The 26,012-nt window shown below is 37.8% G+C and overlaps 2 protein-coding genes across 2 annotated transcripts in view; both read left to right on the plus strand.

The window, feature by feature from the left end:
• The first annotated feature begins 331 nt into the window (after positions 1–331).
• Positions 332–26,012, plus strand: part of GMPS (guanine monophosphate synthase) — a 31,311-nt gene continuing 5,630 nt past the window's right edge. The window contains exons 1-10 of the mRNA XM_023515654.1: positions 332–433; positions 4,367–4,470; positions 8,423–8,616; positions 8,841–9,006; positions 11,410–11,561; positions 12,263–12,436; positions 14,831–14,936; positions 19,332–19,447; positions 20,990–21,115; positions 25,325–25,440. Of these exons, the coding sequence (XP_023371422.1) occupies positions 336–433; positions 4,367–4,470; positions 8,423–8,616; positions 8,841–9,006; positions 11,410–11,561; positions 12,263–12,436; positions 14,831–14,936; positions 19,332–19,447; positions 20,990–21,115; positions 25,325–25,440 (1,352 nt within the window). The 5' untranslated portion in view covers positions 332–335. The remainder of the gene's footprint in view (positions 434–4,366; positions 4,471–8,422; positions 8,617–8,840; positions 9,007–11,409; positions 11,562–12,262; positions 12,437–14,830; positions 14,937–19,331; positions 19,448–20,989; positions 21,116–25,324; positions 25,441–26,012) is intronic.
• LOC100944419 (60S ribosomal protein L21-like) lies at positions 16,129–16,934 on the plus strand. The gene is given in 1 exon segment (XM_012807827.2): positions 16,129–16,934. A coding segment is annotated over 1 exon segment (483 nt). The 5' UTR covers positions 16,129–16,131; the 3' UTR covers positions 16,615–16,934.

Consider the following 26,012-nt stretch of genomic DNA (forward strand, 5'->3'; position numbering starts at 1 on the left):
CCACCGTTCTTCTTGTCTGCTTTAGCTGTTGTGAGCTCAAAGTGCTTTTAAATTAAACTCAGATGTAAATATTAAAAAAAAAAAATCTCCATTTTTCTAAGTGGAAAATCTGCCAGTATTTAACAAAAATTAATCCACTATTGTTATAACCATTCCTCTTAATAACTGTATAATTATGTGTAATACCAAGGTAACCATATTTATCAAACTCATTATTTTGTGGGTACAAACAAAAAAGGTATTTGAAAACAAGGAATACAAATTATTAAATCCATAACAAAATGACTGAATATTTTTCTTTTGATTTAACATCAATTTGTTTTCTCTTTGAACAGATGATGAATAAGGTGTTTGGAGGGACTGTGCACAAAAAAAGTGTTAGAGAAGATGGAGTTTTCAACATTACTGTGGATAATACATGTTCATTATTCAGGTAGCATATCCTATTTTAAAGTTGGTACTGTTTTTTGTTTTTTTGTTTTTGAGACAGAGTCTCACTATGTCGCCCTGTGTCACCCTGGGTAGACTGCTGTGGCATCACAGCTCACAGCAACCTCAAACTCTGGGCTTAAGTGATTCTCTTGCCACAGCCTCCCAAGTAGCTAGGACTACAGGCACCGGCCACAACACCTGGCAATTTTTTGGTTATAGTTGTCATTGTTGTTTAGTAGGCTGGGTCCGGCCTTGAACCTTCCAGCCTCAGTGTATGTGGCCAGTGCCCTGCTCACTGAGCTGTAGGCGCTGAGCCCAGGACTGTTATTTTTCATAATTGGAGGTTCTGCAATTCATAAATTAAAGGCACAGTGGTGGCCACATATATGCCTTTTAGTTGTGTGTCAGGAGAGCAGAGGACAGTGGCCATCCTAATAGACAGTAAGGAAGGCACTAAGGAAACCTGAGAAAAGCACTTGAGCAAGTCTCGGAACCCCATTTGGAATTGTGTATTGTGATGCTAACGTTTGTCCTTCTCCCTTTCCACTCTTTGGAGTGTGAGTCTGTACATGAATGTGCCGGATATGGCAAATAGAGAATGTATTAAACTGTCCTGCGTCTGCTGGATGCTTGTGCATGCCTCTTTGCCTACCGCTTCTTTGCTAGGTGTGTAACAGGCACAATGAATCCTTTGCTGGATTCATTACTAAATATTTCACTTTCTCCATGTTGAGGCAAGACTGGTAACTTCGTGTACAATCTTTTTAATATAATAAATGTATTATTAGTTCTTACTGCTCAGTGATAAAGATGCTAAGCTCCAGTATATTTAAAAATTGAACAAGCTCCTCACTACCTCCCTAGAATCATTGATCTTCTGCTTTTCTAAGTAAGTAAAAATCTGAGTTTTCATTAGGTTTTCTCTAATACCAGAAAATTTATGTTTTTGTTCCTTGCTTTTCTTTCAGTGAAGTTTTCTGTGCTTGTGTAAAGCCCATTTGGTAGATTGCTGGTAGAGTTTATTCACTAGGTTCATTTTGACCTAAATTTTATTGTTTTAAAGCTACATTTACCCCTAACTTTATCAAATCTATAAATCTATAAAATGCAAGGTGCTATCAGTTAGTGAGGATACTTTTTGTCGTCATTTTTAACTGTGCTAGTTATTTTTAATTGTAGATTTGTTAGCTTGCATTTTTAAAGGCTTCATTGACTTATACCTAATATAATTGGGTTTTTTGGGGGACACAGTCTCAAGCTGTCGCCCTGGGTTGAGTGCTCTGGAGTCACAGCTCATAACAACCTCAAACTCTTGGGCTCAAGTGATCCTCTGATTCTCTTGCCTCAGCCTCCCAAGTAGCTGGGACTACAGGTGCCCGCCACAATGCCCGGCTATTTTTTTTTGTTGTTGCAGTTGTCATTGTTTAGCTGGCCTAGGCCGGGTTTGAACCTGGCAGCCTTGCTGTATGTGGCTGGTGCCATAACCACTGTGCTACGGGTGCCAAGCCCCTAATATAATTCTTTTTTTTTTGAGACAGAGCCTCAAGCTGTCCCCCTAGGTAGAATGCCGTGGCATCACAGCTCATAGCAACCTCCAACTCCTGGGCTCAAGCAAGTCTCCTGCCTCCGCCTCCCAAGTAGCTGGGACCACAGGCATCCCCCACAACACCCGGCCACTTTTTTTGGTTGCAGCCATCATTGTTGTTTGGCAGGCCTGGGCTAGATTCGAACCTGCCACCTTAGGTGTATGTGGCTGGCGTCCTAGCCACTTGAGCCACAGGCGCTGAGCCCAGATCAGAAATTTTAAAATTCAAGTCATGAACTTATTTTCATCTGAAAATAAGTAAAACCTACAATCCTAGGTTTTACTCAAAACTGACGGTGGGCTGGCTTTTCATTAGTATTGATTGAGGAAGGGCAAAGATAGATGATTTGCTTTCAAAGATTCTTATTTTTCTTAAATTTTTTTCTTTCTTTTTTTTTTTTTTTTCTTAAATTTCTTTCTTTCTGTCTCTCTCTCTTTTTTTTTTTTTTTGGCTGGAGCTGGGTTTGATACCACCACCTCTGATATATGGGGCCAGCACCCTACTCTTTTAAGGCACAGGCGCCGTTCTAAAGATTCTTATTTTTCAAAAGAAGATTAATTTTAAAAAGCTGTGGTTGCTTCCTAGTACTTTTATAAACTGAAGCTACTCATAGCCAAAATGCATGTCAAATATAGTGCTTGTTCCACTGTATAATGGAGACTTGTAGGTGATTACATTTGTCCTTATCTCAATTTCAGGTGACTAGTCTTGAGAACTGCTTTAGGAATCTTTGAGACAGAGTCTCTGTTGCCCTGGGTAGAGTGCTGTGAAATCATAGCTCACAGCAATCTCAAACTCTTGGGTTCAAGTGATTCTGTTGCTTTTCAGTCTCTCAAGTTCCTGCCACAACACTTGGCTGTTTTTAGAGACGGGAGTCTTGCTCTTGTGCAGGCTGGTCTTGAACTCCTGAGCCCAGCAGTCCTCCCAGAGGACCTCCCAGAGTGTTAGGATTATAGGCGTGAACCACTGTGCGCAGCCCAAGAATCTTATGTGTAATATACTTTAAAGAGCCTTTAAATATAAACCTATGGTTAAGATTTAACATGTATTTTGTCTGTTTCTAAAATTCTGGAACTCCTGTCACAACCTGTGCTATTCCTAAACAACAATATCAATGGCAACAAAGCCCCAAAATGCCCTTTGGGCATTAAATTAATATAGTTTGTCTGCTTGGTTTATTTTAAGTTAAATTTTTTTTCTTAATATTATTTAATATTGAATTTTTTTCCAAATTTTCCCTGAATGTAAACATGTCTTTTTATGGTGGTTTGTTTCCATAAGAGTCCAGAGAAAGCCCACTTACTACATCTGATTAATGTTACTTAACTCTCCTTTGATACCCAAATAGCTCCTTCTCCCCCTTTCTTACCGTTATTAATTTTTTGGCACTGGAAGTCCGCGTTGCTACTAGATTGTCCTTTTTTTAAGGACTTTTCAGTAGACAGGTAGTACCCCCTTCCCTTTTATTATTTTTTTGGTGCAATTTTTTTTTTTTTTGGCTGGGCCTGGGTTTGAACCCACCACCTCTGGTATATGGGGTCAGCACCCTACTCCTTTGAGCCACAGGTGCCACCCCCTTTTTGTTATTTTTTAAAGAGAAAAAGCAAAAAAGGGGTCTTGCTGTATTTCCCACACTAGTCTCAAAACTCTGAACTCCCGGGCTCAATTGATCTTCTTGCCTTAGCTTCCCAAGTAGCTGGGATTACAGGTATGTGTCACTGCACCTGGCCCTATTCTGTTAGAGTGAGTAAACAATATAATTAGTGTATACTGTTATTTCCAGTTAAAGGGAAAGATTATAGAGTCTTTACTTAATTCCTTTGATTTTTGTGTCTACTTAACCTTAAGCTGAAAATCTTAACTTCTAATAATGCTAATTACTAATTGTTTTAGCTTATAGTACATGTGTATCTATTTACATAGCTGCAGAATAACACTGTCAGTTCTAGCACTATTCCTGCCAACAGGACTATTGACCGAAGGCTACTGAGTTAGTGTTAGGGTCTTTGAAATGTCTCTGTTCTTAAGATAAATCCTGATAGAGAAAATGTTAATGATTATTTTGTAGTCTTTCGAAATTATTCTTTGTGTGGTTATATTACCAACTTTATGTGTCTGTTTCAGTTTATTTATATTCAGTTATTTAATTTTTATGGATTGCCTTATTTGAGGTTTAATATTTTTTAATGGCTTTATTTATATTGAACAGAATATTTAAATTTTAATAGTGTTGCCCTGTCACATTCTTTCTTTTATTTTCTGATCACATATGGCAAGCTTGTATTTCTAGCAAAAACCCAATTAATCATGATATTAAGATATTTATGTTTTATTTTTTGTATGCTTAGGGGCCTTCAGAAGGAAGAAATTGTTTTGCTTACACATGGAGATAGTATAGACAAAGTAGCTGATGGATTCAAAGTTGTGGCACGTTCTGGGAACATTGTAGCAGGTAAAATTCTAAAAAATTTGGAGATTTCATTTTTAAAATTTATCTGAAGAGTAAGCATGAATCTGTAGGAAATACTCTTCTTTTTCTTTTTTTTTTTTTTAAAATAATATTAATAGATGTGGCAAGATCAACTAAGGGAATTCAATAAGGATTATCCTTAAGTTATTCACTGTTGTGCTTTGAAATACTTTTTTAAATGTTCACAAAATGTTATATAAGTTGTTCAAACAAACACTATACTTTTATACTATAATTTCACAAGAAAACTTGAGAACAGTCTATCTTCCTACCATGCTATATTCAGAGTTAACTGTTTTTATGCCTCTTAGGTATACATAGCCATGTGTATCGAATGTCTACCAGACGTTAGACTGGGCAGATAGGACATTTCTCTAAACTAGGGTTGGCAAACTGACCTGGGGGTCAAGTCAAATCCAGCCGATTGCCTATTTATGCCCAGGAGTTAAGAATGGTTTTTACATTATTAAAGGGTTCTTATAAAACAAAGGGGCCATATATTCTATAAATCCTAAAATATTTACAGCTAGCCCTTTTTAGAAGTTTGCTGACTCATTCTATAAACCATTTTTGTTCTGTACTTCTTTGCAGAAGAGGAATTGATTTTCTGGCAGTTTGGGTTTGATATGATTACCTAAATAACGGTAATATAAATAATCACTAATAGTCTTGGAAATCAGTAAAAGAAAAATGGTGTGTTTAATCAATAAAGTTCTTTGTGGGCCCAGGTGCTGTGGCTCATGTCTATAATCCTAGCACTCTGGGAGGCAGAGGTAGGTAGATTGCTTGAGCTCAGGAGTTTAAGATCAGCCTGAGCAAGAGTGAGACCCCGTATCTGCTAAAACCAGAAAAACTAGCCAGGCATTGTGACAGGCACCTGTTTTCCCAGCTACTTGGGAAGCTGACACAAGAGGATGGCTTGAGCCCAGGAGTTTGAGGTTGCTGGGAGCTATGATGTCATGGCACTATACCCAGGGCAAAAAAGTGAAACTCTGTCTCCAAAAAAAAAAAAAAAAGAAAGAAGTTGTTTGTGTCTGAGATGCCATACCTAAATAAGTTGAAAAATAGATTTATTGTGGATCAGCTGAACTGAGTAATCCATTGCTTGACAGATTAATACATTGGCATAGGAATTATCAGGAATGGTTTTTATACTGAAAGGTTTTTACTTCATATTAAAGATTAACAGTAGTAGATGGGCTTTATGTACTTTCTTCATTCAATAAATATTTGAATATTATTTGTCAGGGACAATTTTAGATGTCAGATGTACAGCAATGAACAGAATAGCTAAAATCTCTTTTTAACATTGGGAAAGGTAGTATACAGAGTGTCAGACGTCAGGTAGTGTTTATATGACAAAAGATGTGGAGGGGAGAGGGTGTTAAGGAATAGATGCCATTAGTTACTATATGTGGAGGGTGTTAAGGAATAGATGCCATTAGTTACTATATGTGGAGGGTGTTAAGGAATAGATGCCATTAGTTACTATTTTATAGGATATTCAGGGAAGGTATTTCTGTAAGATGATATTGGACCTGAAGAAAGTAAGTGCTGACCTCTCTGGATATTTGGGGAAGGAGTATGATGTCTTGGGATGAGAACTCATATTTGAGGAACAGCAAGGAGACCACATGGTTGGAGCAGAATAAGCATGGTGAGAATGGTAGAAGATGAAGGTAAAGACCTTTGAACCATTATAAAACTGTGACTTTACTCATAGTGAAGTGGGGCTTTGAACAAAAGAGAGAGACATGATCTAATTTCAAGATTCGATTATAGGAGAAAATGGGGCCAAAGGTAGAAGCAGGAAGGCTACCGAGGAATCTGTTGTACAGTAACAATTCTCAAGAGAAAGGCAGTATTATCAAGGAGCAGCAGGGGAGTAGAGGTGGAAATTGTAATGATTGGATTTTTATGTTTTGAAGAGAAAGACAAATGATTTGGTATTAGATTGGAGGCCAAGTAGGGAAGAAAAAGTAGGATGATGTTTTAACTTCCAAGTTTTTTGGCCTGAGGAGCCAGAAGGATGAAGTTTCTGTTTACCTGATGGGACACACCTCAGGGTTTGGGGTTTCCACATTAAATTCAAGATGCTTTATTCAACATCAAAATAAAGGTATTGAATAGGCTGTTGTATATATGAACCTGAACAGAGGAGAAAACTGGGCTGGAGGTAGGAGTTTGAGAGTTTACCAGCATATAGGTGGAGTTTTAAGTTTGTGAGAGGTATGAGATCACTCCCTGTGTAGAAATGAGATTTAAAGGCTGAGTACTGAGTGATTTCCATGTGCAGAGATGGGTAAGCTAATGAAAAACAAGCAGAGAAGATACCAGAGTAGACAGTGAAATAAGAAGTGAACCAAAAGAGTGGCATCTTGAAGGTCAAATAAAGAAAGTGTGATGTACCTTGGTATGGTAGAATAAGTAAGAGTTTGGGAGCCTTCCAGGCTGGATTTAGTTACTTAATAAGCCAAGACAAGTTTCTTGATATCTCAGAGCCATAAAACAGGAGTAATACACATTAAAACATCTACCTTAACAACTTATGACAATGATATTTGTCAAAAACACATTAGTCAAGTAGGTGAAGTTGTATTTGCAGTTAATAATGTAAAAGAAAAAAACACAATATTCTGAGAATGAGATTGTTTTTATTTTAGGTTAATAGGAGGGTACAAACGATTAGGTAGAATGTGTGAGCGTGTTAGGTAAGGTCTCTGTTGTAGTTATGTTGTGTCCTGCACTGAGGAGGTGTGCTGTACACCCTTACATTGTGCTCATTAGGTGGGTGCACACTGATCTCCCTCCAGCCTCCCTCTCTCCAACTTGAATTAAATTTTTCTCTTATGTGGGCATGTATTAGTTCTTCTATTGGTATTAGTATTGAGTACATTGGTTACTTGGTTTTTCATTCTCCTTACACTTCACTTCTAGAATGTGTTTCACCTCCATCCAGGTTAATGCAAAAGATGAAGGCTGCATCTTTTTTATGGCTGAATAGTATTCCATGGTGTACATATACCACAGTTTGTTTTTCATTTTATTTATTTATTTTTAGAGGCAGTCTCAAGCTGTAGCCCTCTCTAGAGTGCTGTGGCGCCACAGCTCACAGCAACTTCAAACTCTTGGGCTTAAGGAATTCTCTTATCTCAGCCTCCTAAGTAGCTGGGACTACAGGCGCCCGCCACAATGCCAGGTTATTTTGTTGTTGTTATTGCAGTTGTTTAGCAGGCCCGGGCCGGGTTCAAACCTGTCTCCCTCCATGTATGTGGCTGGAGCATAACCACTGTGCTGTGGGGGCTGAGCCTTTTTATTTTATTTATTTTTTATTGTTTGGGATTCATTGAGGGTACAAAGAATTTGGTTACACTGATTGCATTTGTTAGGTAAATTTGCTCTTATAATTCTGTCCCTCTCCCCAAGAGGTGTGTCATGTACCATGACCCCACAACCCCCTCCCTACTATAGTTTATTAATCCATTCATAAGTTGATAGGCACTTGGGTTTTTCCACATCTTAGTAATTGTAAATCGAGCTGAGATAAGCCATCTAGTGCAAATGTCCTTATGAATGAGTTTGTTTTAATGTAGGAGATTGGTAGCTGGACATTGTATTTGAAAGCCATGTTGAGAACTGAAGTTGAGTTATTGTTGCACATTGTGGCAGGCTCCTATAGTCCCAGGTGGAGTAGACAATTGAAATCACTTGAGTGAAAGAGTTAGAGTACTCATTAACTACTGTATCATGAAAGATCTTAATAAAGAAAGATTATGGGAATGTGCCTTTTGTTTATGTTTTCGTTTTCTGTAGCCAATAGAACAAGCCATGTTTTAACATTTACAGAGGAAGAAACTGAAGAATTGATTGTGGGTGTTGGTTTAGTCTTTTCAACTTGAAAGCTTTTTAATTTGTGATTATTTTCTCTATAAAGGCATAGCAAATGAATCTAAAAAATTATATGGAGCACAGTTTCACCCTGAAGTTGGCCTTACAGAAAATGGGAAAGTGATACTGAAGAACTTCCTTTATGATATCGCTGGGTGCACTGGGACCTTCACTGTGCAGAACAGAGAACTTGAGTGCATTCGAGAGATCAAAGAGACAGTGGGCACATCAAAAGTTTTGGTAAGCACTTTGTCATCTGGAAGTCTGCAAATTTACATCATTAATATTGAAATCTAGGGTCTGAATTCCTGGACACAGCCCTTACATGTTGATGGAGTGAGAATGTTTCAGAGTTACCATGCATATTTCTAATGCAGTGTTTATAGGGGATGACTTAAGCTGTTAGTATTCATTTTCTTTTTGCTTATTCTGCTCACTTTGATTTTTTTCATTTTACTCTGTAGGTTTTACTGAGTGGTGGAGTAGACTCAACCGTTTGTACAGCTTTGCTAAATCGTGCTTTGAACCAAGACCAAGTCATTGCAGTACACATTGATAATGGCTTTATGAGAAAACGAGAAAGCCAGTCTGTTGAAGAGGCCCTCAAAAAACTCGGAATTCAGGTCAAAGGTATTGATGAATCCCAGAAAAGTTAACTTACATGCCAAGACTTATTTAATCAAATCTAACTTTATGATTTAAATGAGCACAATGACAAATTTCCCAACAGGCTTAAGGTTAAAGGTTTAAATAATTTGGACATTATAATTACTACTACTAATTTAAGAGGGGTCCCAGTATACATTTTAAAGCTTGATTACTACTAATGTTAAACTTAGATGGGATTACCCTTTTCCAGCTATCATTCTCTTCTAGTCATTGTCTTTTAAAACTGTTTTCCCAGGAGCCAGGCACAGTGGCTCATGCCAGTAATCCACACTCTGGGAGGCTGAGGTGGGTGGATTGCGTGCACTCATAGGTTGAGATCAGCCTAAGCAAGAGTGAGACTCCACCTCTAAAAATAGCTGGGCATTGTGGCAGGCTCCTATAGTCCCAGGTACTCCAGAGGCTGAGGCAAGAGAAGCGTTTAAGCCCAAGAGTTTGAGGTTGCTGTGAACTATGATGCCATGGCACTCTACCAAGGGCAACTAAGTGAGAACCTGTCTCAAAAAAAAAAAAAGTGTTTTCCCATTCTATTTCATAATATTTATGCTTGAAATTACCCAAGCCTTCCTTTCAGTAGGCACTGATTGTTTTTGTAAACAGGGTTATATGAGAGTAGGTGAGTGAAGAGGGTATAGTCACTATTTTTTTAAAGACCATATGTCTAATAATCTTCTTAGCCCTTAGTGATATTTACTTGTGTAGATATCTTTTATACTTTTTAACAGTAAGGTGTAATCAGTAGTTCAAGTGGAGTTATACATACTGTAGACAGTATTGAATTAATTGAAATTGATGCAGAAGATTAAATATAAGATGAAGACACGTATTTTCTTCTTTTGAAATTTCACTAAAATAATAGCAAAGGCATAAAGCAAGTGTAATGCCATAGGATAAGGAGTAAAGGAGGTGATAGTAGGCACATGATTTCAGTAAAATTTTGGAAGGTGGAAAGCAGATGGATAAGGTAGGTTTTCTTTGATAAGCTGATGAAATTTCTTTGATAATGTCCAGGGCCCCTCACTAGCCAGGTCTCCTCTAGAGTCCCAGGAGGGACCCTAGTGATATCTTCACATGATCATCTATTTTTGTGTATTTGTCAAGTGAGATATTTTAATAATTTATAGTTAACTGTATTTTTCTCTTTCCACTCTGACTTGCTCTTGTTTGGTGATAATTGGAATGGCTAAGAAAAAGTTGAGCTGGGCATACATTTAGTTTGGGTTTAGTGGTATATAAGTGATTTGCAATCTTTTCCATGTATAGTTAAGTTCTTGTTAGTGATCCCAACATAATTTATAATTTTAAAAATATCTTGTTATCCTGTTTCTTGAAGGAGGGACTTCAAATAGTAAGAGTTTCAGATCTGCAAAAATCAGGATCTGTCCCTGGTAAAATAGAGGAATTCACAACCTTGGATGGGGGTGGGAAGGAAGCCAACAAAAAGTTAGCTGGTTTATGCTGTAGGCTTCTGGGGAGGGTTAGGAATTGGAGACACTGGGTTTCTTTGGGGGGCATGTGTCCCTGGGTGAGCCTAAAACCAGGATTGGTTGAAAAATCTGAAAAATAGGTCCTTTTCCTTAACACAGGAGCAAACTGCTACTGTCCTTCCCCATCTGAAGACTGTGGGTAAATTCTGTAGAGGGGCTAAACAAAAGAAGCTCTGGATTTGGATATACCAAACCAGCCTATAGTTGAGGGTAGAAGTAAGATTCTACATTAAGAACAGGATTAAGTAAAAATTTGTAGACTGAAGACTCCTTCTTTCCACCATTTCTTCTGTTCAGCTACCAGAAGGATGGTGGGAGATTGGAGGGTATCCTCTTCTGGGGTAATTGACCTGGTTAAGGAAAGACCTACAGATTCACTGCTGGTCCCCCTGTGAAATAGCCAATTGTCTTGTCATCTTATGGCAAAGCTCACTACTAGTTAAACTGTATTACCAAATAAAGATCTTAGTTTTTAGTTTCTGACTCTAAAGGACAGCTCAGAATCACTAAGCGAATGTTCATAAAGACCAGTTTTACAGGAGACCTAGTCAGCGTGCAGTCTGAGGACCTTGATTCTTTGCTGTTGGCTCCCTTGGGACTGTGCTTCTTGCTCTGATGGAGCACTGAACAGAGGGAAAACAGCCAGCATAATGTGTGATTCTCATGGTCGTAGATCATTAAATGCCACAGGATTCTCATAGGGACAATATTTAATGAGTATGCGTGCCTGAACTCTGTTACTCGCGGTTTATTGATAGCTTTTGAATATGTAGGCAAATTTAGCAGCGATCAAAGGATCTACCTAGTTTTCCTTTCTGTAGTTTGACTTATGATTTAAATAAAATCTATTGGTTTGAAATATTTCTTCCCTTCCCCCTAGTAATAAATGCTGCTCATTCTTTCTACAATGGAACAACAACTCTACCAATATCAGATGAAGATAGGACCCCACGAAAAAGAATTAGCAAAACATTAAATATGACTACAAGTCCTGAAGAGAAAAGAAAAATCATTGGAGATACTTTTGTTAAGGTACCTGTTTTAAATATCTTTAACGTATATTATTTTTGATGTGAATCTTAGTATTTTTCTTTGTCATTATTTCAAATAAACAAAAGTTGTACTTTAGATTTTTTCTTTTCTTTCTTTCTTTTTTCTTTTTTTGTGAGACAGAGTTTCAAGTTGTTGTCCTGGGTAGTGTGCCGTGGCATCGTAGCTTATAGGAACCTCCAACTCTTGGGCTCAAGTGATCCTCTTGCCTCAGTTTTTCTATTTTTAGTAGAGAGAAGGGTTTTGCTTTGGCTCAGGCTGGTCTTGAACTCACGAGCTCAAGCAATCTGCTGGCCTCAGCCTCCCAGAGTGCTAGGATTAACAGGAGCAAGCCACCTCACACGTCCTACTTCAGATTTTTGTGTGTGGGGCATAGAGTTCTCATATATATTGTTATTCTACTAAGCATGAAACACTATTGTTTTAACTATTTGAAAGTAAATGTCTTCAGTTGATTTTTGGACCGTAATTCATTGAGTATCTCAAAGGCTAGATTTCATGTTCTTGAAGGGAATATTTGTGTGTGTTTTTGAATCATGTTAAAAAGTGCATGTTCTTAAAGGAGTTTATTTGGTTTGTCAGCAATGCAAAAGGACTCTGAGAAATTTAGTTGAAATTTTTTGAAGACAGCAAAATTTTATACTTTGATCTTTATAGAGCTCTTTTACTTTCATTTATTATAGGTTGCCAATGAAGTAATTGGAGAAATGAACCTGAAATCAGCAGAGGTTTTCCTTGCCCAAGGGACTTTACGGCCTGATCTAATTGAAAGCGCATCCCTTGTTGCAAGTGGCAAAGCTGACCTCATCAAAACCCATCACAATGACACAGAGCTTATCAGAAAGTTGAGAGAAGAGGTAAAATCTTAGTAGAACTTTTTTGTAGAGTAAATACACAGAGATTCTCCCTTCTTCCTATCCTTTTCCCTGCCAGTATTCACGGGTTTATATTTATCACCACAATCTAATTTTCAAACACTTCTTTAGTCCCTAAAGCAGTGGTTCTCAACCTTCCTAATACTACGACGTATTTTCCTTGTTACAAAGGGTTTGCAACCCACAGGTTAAGAACTGCTGCCCTAAAGGAACCTCATACCCCATAGCAGTCAGTCCTCATTCTGCCTGCTGTCCTCTCCGTTCTCCCCTCCAACTCACTCCTCCTTGCCAGCTCAAGGCAGCCACTAACCACTAATTTATTTTTTGTCTCTATTGATTTACTTATTCTGGAGATTGCATATAAATAGCATCATATAATAAGTGGTGTTTTTATGACTGGCTTCTTTTACCTATGATCATGCTTTTCAAGGTTTTTCCACAGTGTAGCATTTATCAGAACTTCATACTTTATTATTGCCAAATGATATACCACATTTTAGTTATCTATTGATTGGTTGGTAGACATTTGGGTTTCTACTTCTTGATTATTGTAAGTAATGCTATGAATATCGGCTACAAGTTTTCTTGGATGTGTTTTTATTTCTTCTGGTATATATCTAGGAGTAGAATTGCTAGGTCTTACAGTAACTTTCTTTTTAACATTTTGATGAACTGCCAGAGTGTTGCCAAAATAACTATATACTGTTTTACATTCCCACCAGCACTGTGTGAGAGTTTCAGTTTTTTCACGTTTTTGCCAAGACTTGTTTTAATTGTGCTAAAAAATACATAAAATTTACCATCTTAACCATTTTTAAGCATACAGTTCAGTAATGTTAGTTATATTAATATTGTTGTGAAACAGATTGAGAGAACATTTTCATATTGCAAAACTGAAGCTGTATGCTCATTAAACAACTCCCCTTTACTCCCTCCACCCTTCTGGTTTTTGTTGTTGTTGTTGTTGTTGGGTGTTGAATTATCTGTGTCTTTTGATTTTAGTTAGCCTAGTGGATGTGAAATAGTGTATCTCTTTGTGGTTTTGCTTTGCATTTCGCTAATAGCTAGTGGTGTTGAGCATCTTTTTGTGTGCTTATTGGCCATTTGTGTATCTTAGAGAAATGTCTATTTGTGTGCTTTGGTCATTTTTAATTGGCTTGTTTATCTTTATTTTTTTTTTTGAGACAAAGCCTCAAGCTGTTGCCTTAGGTAGAGTACTGTGGCATCACAGCTCACAGCAACCTCTGATTCCTGGGCTTAAGTGATTCTTTTGCCTCATCCTCCCAAGTAGCTGGGAGTACAGACAGACACCTACCACAATGCCTGGCTTTTATTTATTTATTTATTTTTTGGGTTGTAGTCGTCGTTGTTTGGCAGGCCCAGGCTGGATTTGAACCCGCCAGCTCTGGTGTATGTGCCTGCTGCCTTAGCCGCTTGAGCTAGAGCCGAGCCTGCTTATTTATCTTTTTGTTATTGAGTTGTAAGTGTTCTTCATATATTGTTACAAATCTTTTATCAATATCATTTGTGAATATTTTCTCCTCTTTTATTTGTTGTCTTTTCACTTTCTTGATATCGTTTAGAGCAGTGGTTCTCAACCTTCTTAATGCCTTGACTCTTTAATACAGTTCCTCATGTTGTGATGACCCCCAACCGTAAAATTATTTTCGTTGCTACTTCGTAACTGTAATTTTGCTCCTGTTATGAATTGTAATGTAAATATCTGATGTGCAGGATGGTCTTAGGTGACCCCTGTGAAAGGGTCATTTGACCCCCAAAGGGGTTGCGACCCACAGGTTGAGAACCACTGATTTAGAGAGTTATAATTTTGAAGCAATAATATCATATTTTCCAATTGCCTTATGTTTCCTGGTGAGAACTGGATCAAAGATAATGGGTTGACTTACTATGTCACCCTTGGTAGAATGCCGTGGTATCATAGCTCACAGCAACCTCAAATTCCTGGGCTTAAGCAATTCTCTTGCCTCAGCCTCCCAAGTAGCTGGGACTACAGGAGACTGCTGCAACACCCGGCTATTTTTAGAGGCAGAGTCTCGCTATGGCTCAGGCTAGTCTCGAACCTGTGAGCTCCGGCAATCCACACACCTCTGCCTCCCAAGTGCTGGGATTGCAGGTGTGAGCCGCTGTGCTCAGCCTATATTTAGAAGGGTTATGTTTAAAATGTGGAGACATAAGAATACTACTAAAATAGTCATCTAATTCTTTTTAAGCACACAGTAGGAAGTACTTTAAAAGATGTATTTTTAAAGATAAATTTTTAAATTTATGTAGTAAGAAAAATGACAATAGGAAAATAATAATTTGGTGCCCTTTGTTGTCCATGTCCTTTGTCTTGATGAGCCTTTTTTTGTGTAGGGAAAAGTAATAGAACCTCTGAAAGATTTTCATAAAGATGAAGTGAGAATTTTAGGCAGAGAACTTGGACTTCCAGAAGATTTGGTTTCCAGGCATCCGTTTCCAGGTAAAAATTGAATTTTGTCTTTAGACCTAAAGAAAAATTAATTCAGTCAATTGTGAAATAATTAGTTGTTGTAGAATGTATAAAATGAGAGAATGGACAGTATGAATAGGGAAGAATGGTCTAGTTAAATTTAAAAATGCATTCCTTTATATTTTCTTCATTAAATACTCATTTTCCATTGTGTTTATATTTAAGCGTCACATGATCCTTGGGCGTTTGGTGTATCAGGTTGCCATCATATGAGAAAAGCAAGGCGTAGAGATTTTTTTTTCTTTTTTTTTTGGCCAGGGCTCAGTTTGAACCTGCCACCTCCAGCATATGGGGCCAGCACTCTACTCCTTTGAGGCAGAGGCACTGCCCCAGAGAGGCGTAGAGATATTTTAATAACATGGCCACATAATTCTTAGTGGTGGAGCTAGGATTTATATCTTCTTTGTGCTGTACCATGATGCATTCCAAGGAAGAAGTAAGGGTTAAAACTTGGTTCTTTAAAATCTTTCTTTTGTGTTTGACTTGTTTGAATGGACGAACCACTTCTTTCATGTGCAGAGAATTCTTTCCACGATGCTTTATGTAAATGATTTGTGAATAAATAAAAAATACTCAATTATTTGTGGCGGGCGCCTGTAGTCCCAGCTGCTCGGGAGGCTGAGGCAAGAGAATAGCCTAAGCCCAGGAGCTGGAGGTTGTTGTGAGCTGTGACGCCACAGCTCTCCACCGAGGGCAATAAAGTAAGACTCTGTCTCTAAAAAAAAAAAGAGAAAAAAAAATACTCAATTTAAAAAGTCATTTGCTGTCTAGAAAAAACTTACTTAGAAGTGATAATTTAAAGTTAGAACTGAATGTCTTAATTCATTTTTGTTACTAGCTGCACGTGGGTAAGTCTGGTGCCCGTTTTTAAGCTCTCTATAATTGAGATTAGGTGATGATTTGGGAAGAATGACCTAATAACTAAATTTAAAAACATAATACCTAACATTTCTTAAGTATTTGTTATATGCTCAGGACTCAGCTGATACTTTCAACATACTATCTTATTTGATCTTCATGATAGGAATCAGTATTGTTCTGTTTTACCAATGAAGAAACTTAGGAACAGAGAAGCTATTTTGCCAAAAGTTGTACAATTATGTACAGTTAGAAAATTAGAAAGTGCCTTTCGGCCGGAGACGCCATCTTTCAGTAATTCACCAAAATGACGAACACAAAGGGAAAAAGGAGAGGCACCTGATACATGTTCTCTAGGCCTTTTAGAAAACATGGAGTTGTTCCTTTGGCCACATATATGCGAATCTACAAGAAAGGTGATATTGTAGACATCAAGGGAATGGGTACTGTTCAAAAAGGCATGCCACACAAATGTTACCATGGCAAAACTGGAAGAGTCTACAATGTTACCCAGCATGCTGTTGGCATTGTTGTAAACAAACAAGTTAAGGGCAAGATTCTTGCCAAGAGGATTAATGTTCGTATTGAGCATATTAAGCACTCTAAGAGCCGAGATAGCTTCCTGAAACGCGTGAAGGAAAATGATCAGAAAAAGAAGGAAGCCAAAGAGAAAGGTACCTGGGTTCAACTGAAGCGCAAGCCTGCTCCACCCAGAGAAGCCCACTTTGTGAGAACCAATGGAAAGGAGCCTGAGCTCCTGGAACCCATTCCCTATGAATTCATGGCATAAAGCGTATAACATAGCACTCAGGAGTACCGTGGACCCATGCTTTTAGGTACAAGAACCTATTTACTCTCCATGAGCTCGTGACATGATAAGTGTACAGCATAGCACACAGGATGACCAATTAGACCCCATGTAACAGTGACACAAGGTGCTGGAACCTATTTCCCATGAATTCAAAAGTCAGTGTTCTGTCACATTCAATGGCAAGATGCCTCTCTGAGCTACTGGAGCCTCTTCCCTATGACTTCATCGGATGGTAGTTAAAAACAAACAACAATAGCCCAAAGATGTGTGTTGTTTGTTGACTACAAATGTGATTTTTTTTTTTTTTGCCACAAAGAAATATTAAACCAAATTTTAATGTATCCTAAAAAAAAAAAAAAAAAAAAAAAGAAAATTAGAAAGTATAGAGCCCAGGATTATAACCCCAGGAATCTTTTTTTTTTTTTTTTTTTTCAAGACAAGAGTGTGGCTCTGTCATCCCCAGCTAGAGTTACAGTGTCATCATCTTAGCTTAATGCAACCTTAAACTCTTGAGCTCAGGTGATCCTCCTGCCTTATCCTCTGGACCAATTGGGACCACAGATATGTGTCTCTACGCCTAGCTAATATTTCTGGGTTTTTTGTAGGTCTCCCTCTTTTTTAAGTTGATCTTGAACTCATGGCCTCAAGCAGTTTCTTGCCTCTACCTCCCAGAGTGCTGGGATTACAGGCGTGAGCCACCATGTGCCGACCTCCTCCCAGTAATCTTTATTTTAGAGTTTATACTCTTAGATTGACTATGTGGTGATTAGTACTTGTTATCAAACCTAGTAATCAGATCTAGTAATTTAAGATCTTTCGTTTCTAACATGTGTCCTTGGTCTTTATTTCAGCAAGACTCAATTTTTTTTTTTTCTTGATACAGGTCTCACTATGTTGCCTTTGGTAGAGAGCCCTGGCGTCACAGCTCACAGCAACCTCAAACTCTTGGGTGTAAGCGATTCTCTTGCTAAAGCCTCCCAAGTAGCTGGGACTACAGGCCCCTTCCACAAAGCCCGGCTGTGTTTAGTTGCAGTTGTTGTTACTGTTTAGTTGGCCTGAGCCAGGTTTGAACCCACCGGCCTCAGTGTATGTGGCTGGCACCGTAACCACTGTGCTATGGGCACCGAGCCTAGACTCAATATTTTTAAAGTCCGTATTGAATATGTTGGGTTTTATGTTACCTAAGATTTTATAGGCGAAGGGGTTTCACTTTTTTAAATAACTGCTGATCTTTTTTTTTTTTTTTTCATGTGAGACAGAGCCTGAAGCTATCCCCCTGGGTAGAGTGCTGTGGCTTCACAGCTCATAGCAACCTCCAACTCCTGGGCTCAAGCGAGTCTCCTGCTTCAGCCTCCCAAGTAGCTGGGACCACAGGCGCCCCCCACAACGCCCGGCTGTTTTTTGGTTGCAGCCGTCATTGTTGTTTGGCAGGTCTGGGCTGGATTCAAACCTGCCACCTTAGGTGTATGTGGCTGGCACCTTAGCCACTTGAGCCACAGGCTTTGAGCCAATAATTGCTTATCTTAAATACACTTTTCTAAAAACGAGGAATAGACATGGCTGAGGTTTTGCTTTATCAGACATCTCAAGTGATGTCTTCTATGGTAGTAAAGCAACAGAATGCAATTTATATTAGATCCATGTATACCTTTGTTTTTTACCAACTTCTAAATATTTGGTAAAATGGAAATATAAGTTCACATTTTTTGGAATTAAATACTCATTATTTGAAATATATTAGCAACATACTACTGTTCTTAAAATTATTTTGATAGTTGAAGCTGGATGATGGCTGTAAGGTAGTTCATTATGTCTTCTTCACCTTTATGTAAATTTTTGTACATTTTTTTTTAAGAGACAGGGTCTTCCACTGTCACCCAGGCTAGAGTGCAGTGGCACAGTCAATCATGGCTCACTGCACCTTTAAACTCCTGGGTTCACGTGATCCTCCTGTTCAGCCTGCCAGGTAGCTGAGCCATCATAGGCCTGAGCCATCACAGCTGGCCAGTTTCATTTTACTTTTTGTGGAGTTGGGTCTTGTGGTATTGCACAAACTAGTCTTCTTGGCCTCAAGTAATTTTCCTTGATCTATCAAAGATGTGGAATTACAGGCAGGAGTTATCATGCTTAGATTATTAATAAAAATTTTTAAATAGATTGGTACATATATTCAGAATTACAGATATTTACAGGAGAGTTAAAAAGGCTATAGAAATCATTAGTATGGAGAAAACTTAAGAATTCTAAAAAATGAGTTGAATGGACACTAATAGCTACATTTGAAATTAAGTACTTTAAAGAACTTAATGGCAGGTGGATTTTAATTTTGGAAAGATTTTATATTTTATAGGCTGGGCGCAGTGGCTTATGCCTATAATCCTAGCACTCTGGGAAGCCAAAGCAGGCTGATTGCTTGAGTTTAGGAGTTCAAGACCGGCCTGAACCAGAGCGAGACCTCATCTCTAAAAATTGCTGGGCGTTGTGGTGGTGCCTGTACAGTCTTGGCTACTCGGGAGGCTGAGACAAGAGAATTGCTTGAGCCCAAGAGTTTGAGGTTGCTGTGAGCTATGGCAGTCTACCAAGGGAGACAAAGTGAGACACTGTCTCAAAGAAAAAAAAAGATTTTGTATTTTGAAACTAGTGGTATTTTTATATTAAATATAACATTTATATTAAATACTATTTTTACTCTTCAGGTCCTGGCCTGGCAATTAGAGTAATATGTGCTGAAGAACCTTATATATGTAAGGACTTTCCTGAAACCAATAATATCTTGAAAATAGTAGCTGATTTTTCTGCAAGTGTTAAAAAGGTAATAATTTGACACAACTAATTATAAGGAATTAAATGGGTTCTTGTACTCTAATATTTATAGTGAATTTCATTATTTGAAAATTGACATTAATAAAACTTATGAAATGACTGTGAAGAAAGTCATTTGGATGCAAATCTTGGATGCAGATTTCTCTTTCCAGCCAAATGAGACTGGGTATTCTGAATCCCTAAAAATGGTAGAATAATGTATTTTAAAACACTCTTTCATATGTATTCCAAGAAGGTAAAGGAAATCCTTTGCATCAGGAGTGTATTAAATGCATCAGTTAAAGAAGCCAGAGTGAAGGCAGCTACTAATCCCATGTGGTGGAGGGTTTGGGTTTTAACAGTCCACTCATACAGTGTTTGGGTCCAGACAGGGCTAGGAACTGAGTCAGAGATCTTCACTCTGAGCAACACTAAAGTTCCAAGTTAAAGATGAACGGAAAATTCTCCAAGTGTTTCTGCAGATTTGAAACCTTAATTTAGGTAATCTGTGTGGTCTAAAAACTACAAGCTAAGAATTTAAAGTGGACCTTGACTGATAATGTCTCCAGGAATCAGTATTCTCTTTGGACTATCTTTAACCAGGTGTCAAAGAATTTCAATAGATAGAATTCTAACAAATATAAGCTTACAAAAAAAAGATACAAGAGACATACAGAAGTAAGGTGCCATGAATGAGAGTCAAAGACTTGAGATACTGGAATTAACAATATATAAAGTAATTAGAAATAAAAGATGCCATTGATGATAAGAATGGGGTATAAGAGACTACTAAAAACAGGTAGATTTGAAAATGAATCTAAGTTCTAGAAATGAAAATAATTACTGAAACTAAAAGCAGATAAGGAAAGAATTAGTGAACTCATAGATGGATGTTTAGAAATTATGTAGACATCAGTACAAATCATAAAATAAGAATAGAGGAGGTTAAAATAGAATGAGAAGGTCAGTGCTAATATATGTCCAGAAGGAGATAATGGACAAAAATATATTAATGCCTCCCCTCTGGTGAAAGATAGGATGCTTCAGATTCAGGAAACATAATAATACATCATAAGCAGGATAAACGAATAGGAAATCTGTATATCTCAGTGAAATTTACTGACTGCTAAGACAGAGCAGCTGAAGGTAAAGATCAATTACCTACAAAGGAAAGACTGTTAGCTGTAAATGTAAGACTTCAGAGTACGCAAGAGAAAATAATGAACTGTACAGTTAACTGCCATGTAGGTCACAAACGTGACTTTGTAGCAGTAAATGTTAGAGATAACATTTGATCAGGTATGGTGTGTAACTTGCTGGTGACAGGGAATTAGAGCCCTGTAAGTAAATCCAATCACATTTTTTTATCCTGACATTTAACTTCTTCATAGCCTTAGTCCTCTGGAATGAATTTTTGGCATAGTGCAAGCAAAGGGGATGCTAAATATGATCTGCTATAAACCATTAAGTGTAGATATGTGAGTTAGTAGTACCAAAAGAGTGAAAACCTTGTTTCCTGAAACTTGAAAAAATGTCCTATCGGTTTTCTTAGCCGCACACCCTCTTACAAAGGGTCAAAGCCTGCACGACAGAAGAGGATCAGGAGAAACTGATGCAAATTACGAGTCTGCATTCACTGAATGCCTTTTTGCTGCCAATTAAAACTGTAGGTGTACAGGTGAGTTGTGTGAATTTATTGAACTATGTCATAATTTTCTAAAGTTTGCTCTTTGCACCAGTGTTGAAATAGAATTACTTAGGTAGATAAAATATGAAAGTATATGTACCAAGTTTAAAAAAGTAAAAAGGCAATATTCTGTACAATATATATATATATAGAGAGAGAGAGAGTTAATAGTTGTCAGAACTACATTTTCGGGCTGAGATTTTGTAGTTTTGGAACATCTGTCAGTGCTAACCAAAAGTAAAAATTAGAAGAACCATTGGCTGGCTGGCTTCTCTGCCTTGTGGGCAGGTATCAAGAGGCGGTGTCCTCATTTATCCTTCTAGCTGTGAAATATACTGTGGCTTTAGAACTCTTTAGCTGTAGTAAGGCCTCCAGATGAATGTGTTACCCCTTTAGGTCTTTTTCCTTTTTTTTTTTTTTTTTGATACAGTCTCACTGTGTTGCCTTCAGTAGGGAGCTGTGGTGTCACAGTTCACAGCAACCTCAAACTCTTGGACTTAAGTGATTGTCTTGCCTCACCCTCCCAAGTAGCTGGGACTACAGGCGCCTGCCACAGTGCCCGGCTATTTCTTTGTTGCACTTGTCGTCGTTTGATAGGCCTGGGTGTCTGGAACCTGCCAGCCCCAGTGTCTGTGGCCGACGCTCTATTCACTGAGCTACGGGACCTGAGCCTCCTTTAGGTCTGGTTCTCAGCTTGCTGATTCCCTAAAGGAGTGTTCTCTGCCTTTGAACGTGCCGTCTCTCTCCCTTAACTGTGATGATGTACAACTAATGTTTTTTGTGTTTATTATTTTGCCTTTCTAATTAGAAAAGCATGTGAGAATAATACAATTCTCAAAAATGCTATTTCTAAAATTATTTTTATTATTTTTTCCTTTATTTATATGATCCTCAAATGAGTTCCTGAGAGAACAGAAGCTTGGGAGTGTATGGGAGAAGGTTTCTGTTTAGAGTTTGTGGTTAAATGAAAAGTAGGAAAGGTGTCAGTAATTTAGTTCCAAATGGTAATTGGGCTATTTATTGGGTTAATGTGTTAATAATGTCCTTAATGTCCTCTTATAGAATTATGTGAAGAAAGAAATTAATACTGTTATAGAGATTATTCAAAACTTAATAGGCACATTTATTTTATATATACATGAATCTGACAGTTTAAATGTCAAAATTCATTGTTACTTTTAAATTGAGCTAAAATATTTTAGTTCCTGGAAATGCTAAAGCTAGCTTTTTCCCGTTTTTATCCCTCTAATAAAAAAGGGAGAAGAGCTGCTTGTATTGTTTTAAAATTAGTATTGAAATAACCTTTCTTAGAATTGTAGAAATTTTTTTCAGTGGTTTATAGGTCATCTGATTTGTCATACAAATTTATTGTGAAATTTGCTATGATATTTGTAGGCAGATAATTAACCCTGCTATGTAAAAATAGAGGCATAGACAGGTTAATTCTCAGAGTTTTTGTGGTCCTAGGTAGATCTGTGATAGAGCACTGCTACCTTTTATGCTAACTTCTGCTGGGCTGGGAACTGAGTTGGACTAGTTCTTTACTCTCCTTTTTAGAGAAGTGTTATAGATACTAGTGTATAGATCAATAGATATTTCAAGTAGTGTAGTTTCTTAGATGAGTTTTTGTTTGTTTGTTTGTTTTTGAGACAGAGTTTCACTATGTTAGTGCACAGCTAACAGCAACCTCCAACTCTTAGGTTCAAGTAATTCTCATGCCTCAGCCTCCCAAGCAGCTGGTACTACGGGCGCCCCCCATAACACCCAGCTATTTTTTAGCTGTAGTTGTCATTGTTGTTTGGCAGGCCCAGGCTGTGCTCGAACCTGCCAGCTCCAGCGTATGTGGCCAGCACCCTGGCCACTGAGCTATAGGTATGGAGCTGAGTTATTTCCTTTTTGAAAATCAATTTAATCAGGTTTGACTACTCTTCCCACCAAAATAAAAGTTTCTTTTGGTATTAGATACCTAACTTAGTCCTTCAGGCCTTTGAAGCTGAGATCTGTGCCCAGATAAAAAATAATTCATGGTTAGTATAGCAGTGCGGTTTATTCCCTATATACCAAAGTAAAACACACTTAAAATCAAAATACATGAAAAAATTATCCTTATTGTACTCTCTACTTAAGGTTTGTATCTTTGCAGAAACATTTATCTTAAAAAGAAAAGAGGAGATTATAGATAACACATTATTCATAAACTTTTTTCTTTTAACTGAACATCATGAACTTAAATGCCTTCACAAGTAGGTTGTTCTCAACTATTGCCTCCTATCCCACATACACTGTAATTTATTTAACTTTTGCTTTGCCAATGGGCATTTAAATTGTTTTCAGTTTTTATTTTGTTTATTTATTATTATTATTTTTTTGAGACAGAGTCTCAAGCTGTTGCCCTAGGTAGAGTGCCGTGGTGACACAGCTCACAGTAACCTCAAACACCTGGGCTCAAGTGATTTTCTTGCCTCAGCCTTCAATAGCTGTGACTACAGGTGCCTGTCACAATGCCCGGCTATTTTTTTGTTGTAGTTGACAGTGTTTGCCAGACCCAGACTTGGTTTCGAACTTGCCAGCCCCAGTTGGTGTATGTGGTCTGCACCCTAACTGCTGAGTTATGGGCACTGAGCCAGTTTTTAGTTGGGTTTTTTTTTTTAATTTAGGCATTTCAGTAGTTGCTCCTATATTTACAGAGGATCATTTTGTGGATTATAGAACATATATATTTTAAAATTTTATAGATTCTGTCAAATTAGCATACCATCAAATACTTTTTAAACTTCTATAGGTGCTATCAAATACTTTGAACTTTCATATTCTCAGTACATGACATTCTGGGCATTAAGTCGTTATCTAATGAATGTTACTTTTTAAATTTTTTTTTTTTTTTTTGGTAAAGCAAATCATCTAGATTCAATAGGACAAAGACAAAGAGAATCAATTATTATAAGTTTTGTTTACTTGTTTTTATTTTTCATTTTTTTGAGATAGATTGTCACTCTGTTGGCCTGGGTAGAGTCCTGTGGGCTTTATAGCTCACGGCAACATCAAAACTCTTGGGCTCCAGTAATCGTCTTGCCTCAGACTCCCAAGTAGCTGGGACTATAGGTGCCTAACACAACACCTGGCTAAATTTCCTATTTTTAGTAGAAATTGTGGTCTTGCTATTGCTCAAACTGATCTCAAGCTCAAGTAATCCACTCACCTCTGCTTCCCCGACTGCTGGGATTATAGCCATGAGCCACCACACTCAGCCTATTTATTTTTTGAGGCAGTGTTTCAGTCACTCTGGGGTTGAGTGTTGTGGCATCATAGCTCACAGCAACCTCAAATGTTTGGGCTCAAGTGATTCTCTTACCTCAGACTCCCGAGTAGCTGGGCCCAGGGCTACCCACCACAACGCGCAGCTATTTTTAGAGACGGGGTCTTGCTCTTGCTCAGGTTGGTCTCGAACTCCTGAGCTCAAGCAATTCACCAGAGTGGCCTCTCAGAGTGGTGGGATTATAGGCGTGAGCCACAGCAACTGGCCTAAGCTCATGTTTAAACAAATTGATAAGTAAATGTTTATGAGTTGTTTGTCTCCTACTTAAGAATTCTTATTCACACAGGAAAAGGGGCAGATCTTGTCTTTCAGATTAAATATGCTGCTTATCAAAGATTTAGGCAGGTACATGCGATCCAAATGGACATTTGATATATATTGAACAAATTCTTGAGATTACCACAGTGCTTTGTGAACCAATTAGGGTAGAATTTAATTTGCAATTTACATATATCATTAGAGAAGCATTTAATATATGCTTTTATTCAAACAATATATTCTTCTTTTTTTTTTTTTTCTTTTAAGAGACATGGCTCTCCGTAGCATGCTGTGGCGTCCCAGCTCACATCAACCTTCAGCTCTTGGACTTAGGCAGTCCTCTTGCCTCAGCCTCCCGACTAGCTGGGACTATAGGTGCCACAATGCCCAGCTGTTTTTCTGTTGCAGTTTGGCCGAGGCTGGGTTTGAATCCGCCACCCTTGGTATATGGGGCTGGCGCCCTACTCAGTGAAGCTCTGCATCAATATATTCTTGGTATTTTTTTTTTTTTTTTTCAAAAAGCCCACATTGCTATTAATAGCATCACCATGTGCAGAGTATTTTTCAGCACATCTTTTGAATTGTATAAAACTATTAAAAATTGTCAATTGTATTTGTATTTTCAGGGTGACCGTCGTTCCTACAGTTATGTGTGTGGAATTTCCTCTAAAGATGAACCTGACTGGGAGTCTCTTATTTTTCTTGCGAGGCTCATACCTCGCATGTGTCACAACATTAACAGGTACTTTCTGTGGGTGCAGGGCAGGGGTATGAGTAAATGGAAGAAGATGTGTTTTTTAAGGTCTTTTCTATTGATGAAAGACCAGAGTGTAGATGTAGTAGTCGTAGTAGATAAGAGTGACTGTCCTAAAGTCATCCCTAAAGTTGCCATACATAGGGGAAAAAGGGAAATTGTAGCTAAATGTACCTTTATTCACAAAATAATTCATTACAAAATTTACAGACTAGTCCGTGTATTGGTCGCCTCTTTGTAATTGAGATATGTGGATAGTGACAGCTAAGTGCATTTAACGTAATCATCTGTTTTTAACAAACTGTTTAAGGAGAAATAAAAAGGATTTTTATTTTATTGTAAAATCTTAAAAGCAACTGTAAAACATGCCCTCCAAATTAGCAGCTTTATACTATAGTTACTGGTTTTACGGTTAACATATTTTTTTCCAGAAGGATTGAGAAAATATGGACAGGTATAGAATTACAAATAGAGACTGGGTGAATACTTAATAGTAATCCCAAGAAAGATCAAAGAAATGAAATTAGCATATGCCAGATATCATTAAATTAGTTGCATTA

The sequence above is a fragment of the Otolemur garnettii genome, unplaced genomic scaffold (assembly GCF_000181295.1).
Source record: "Otolemur garnettii isolate 467f Iridium unplaced genomic scaffold, OtoGar3 scaffold00076, whole genome shotgun sequence".
NCBI classification, from domain to species: Eukaryota; Metazoa; Chordata; class Mammalia; order Primates; family Galagidae; genus Otolemur; species Otolemur garnettii.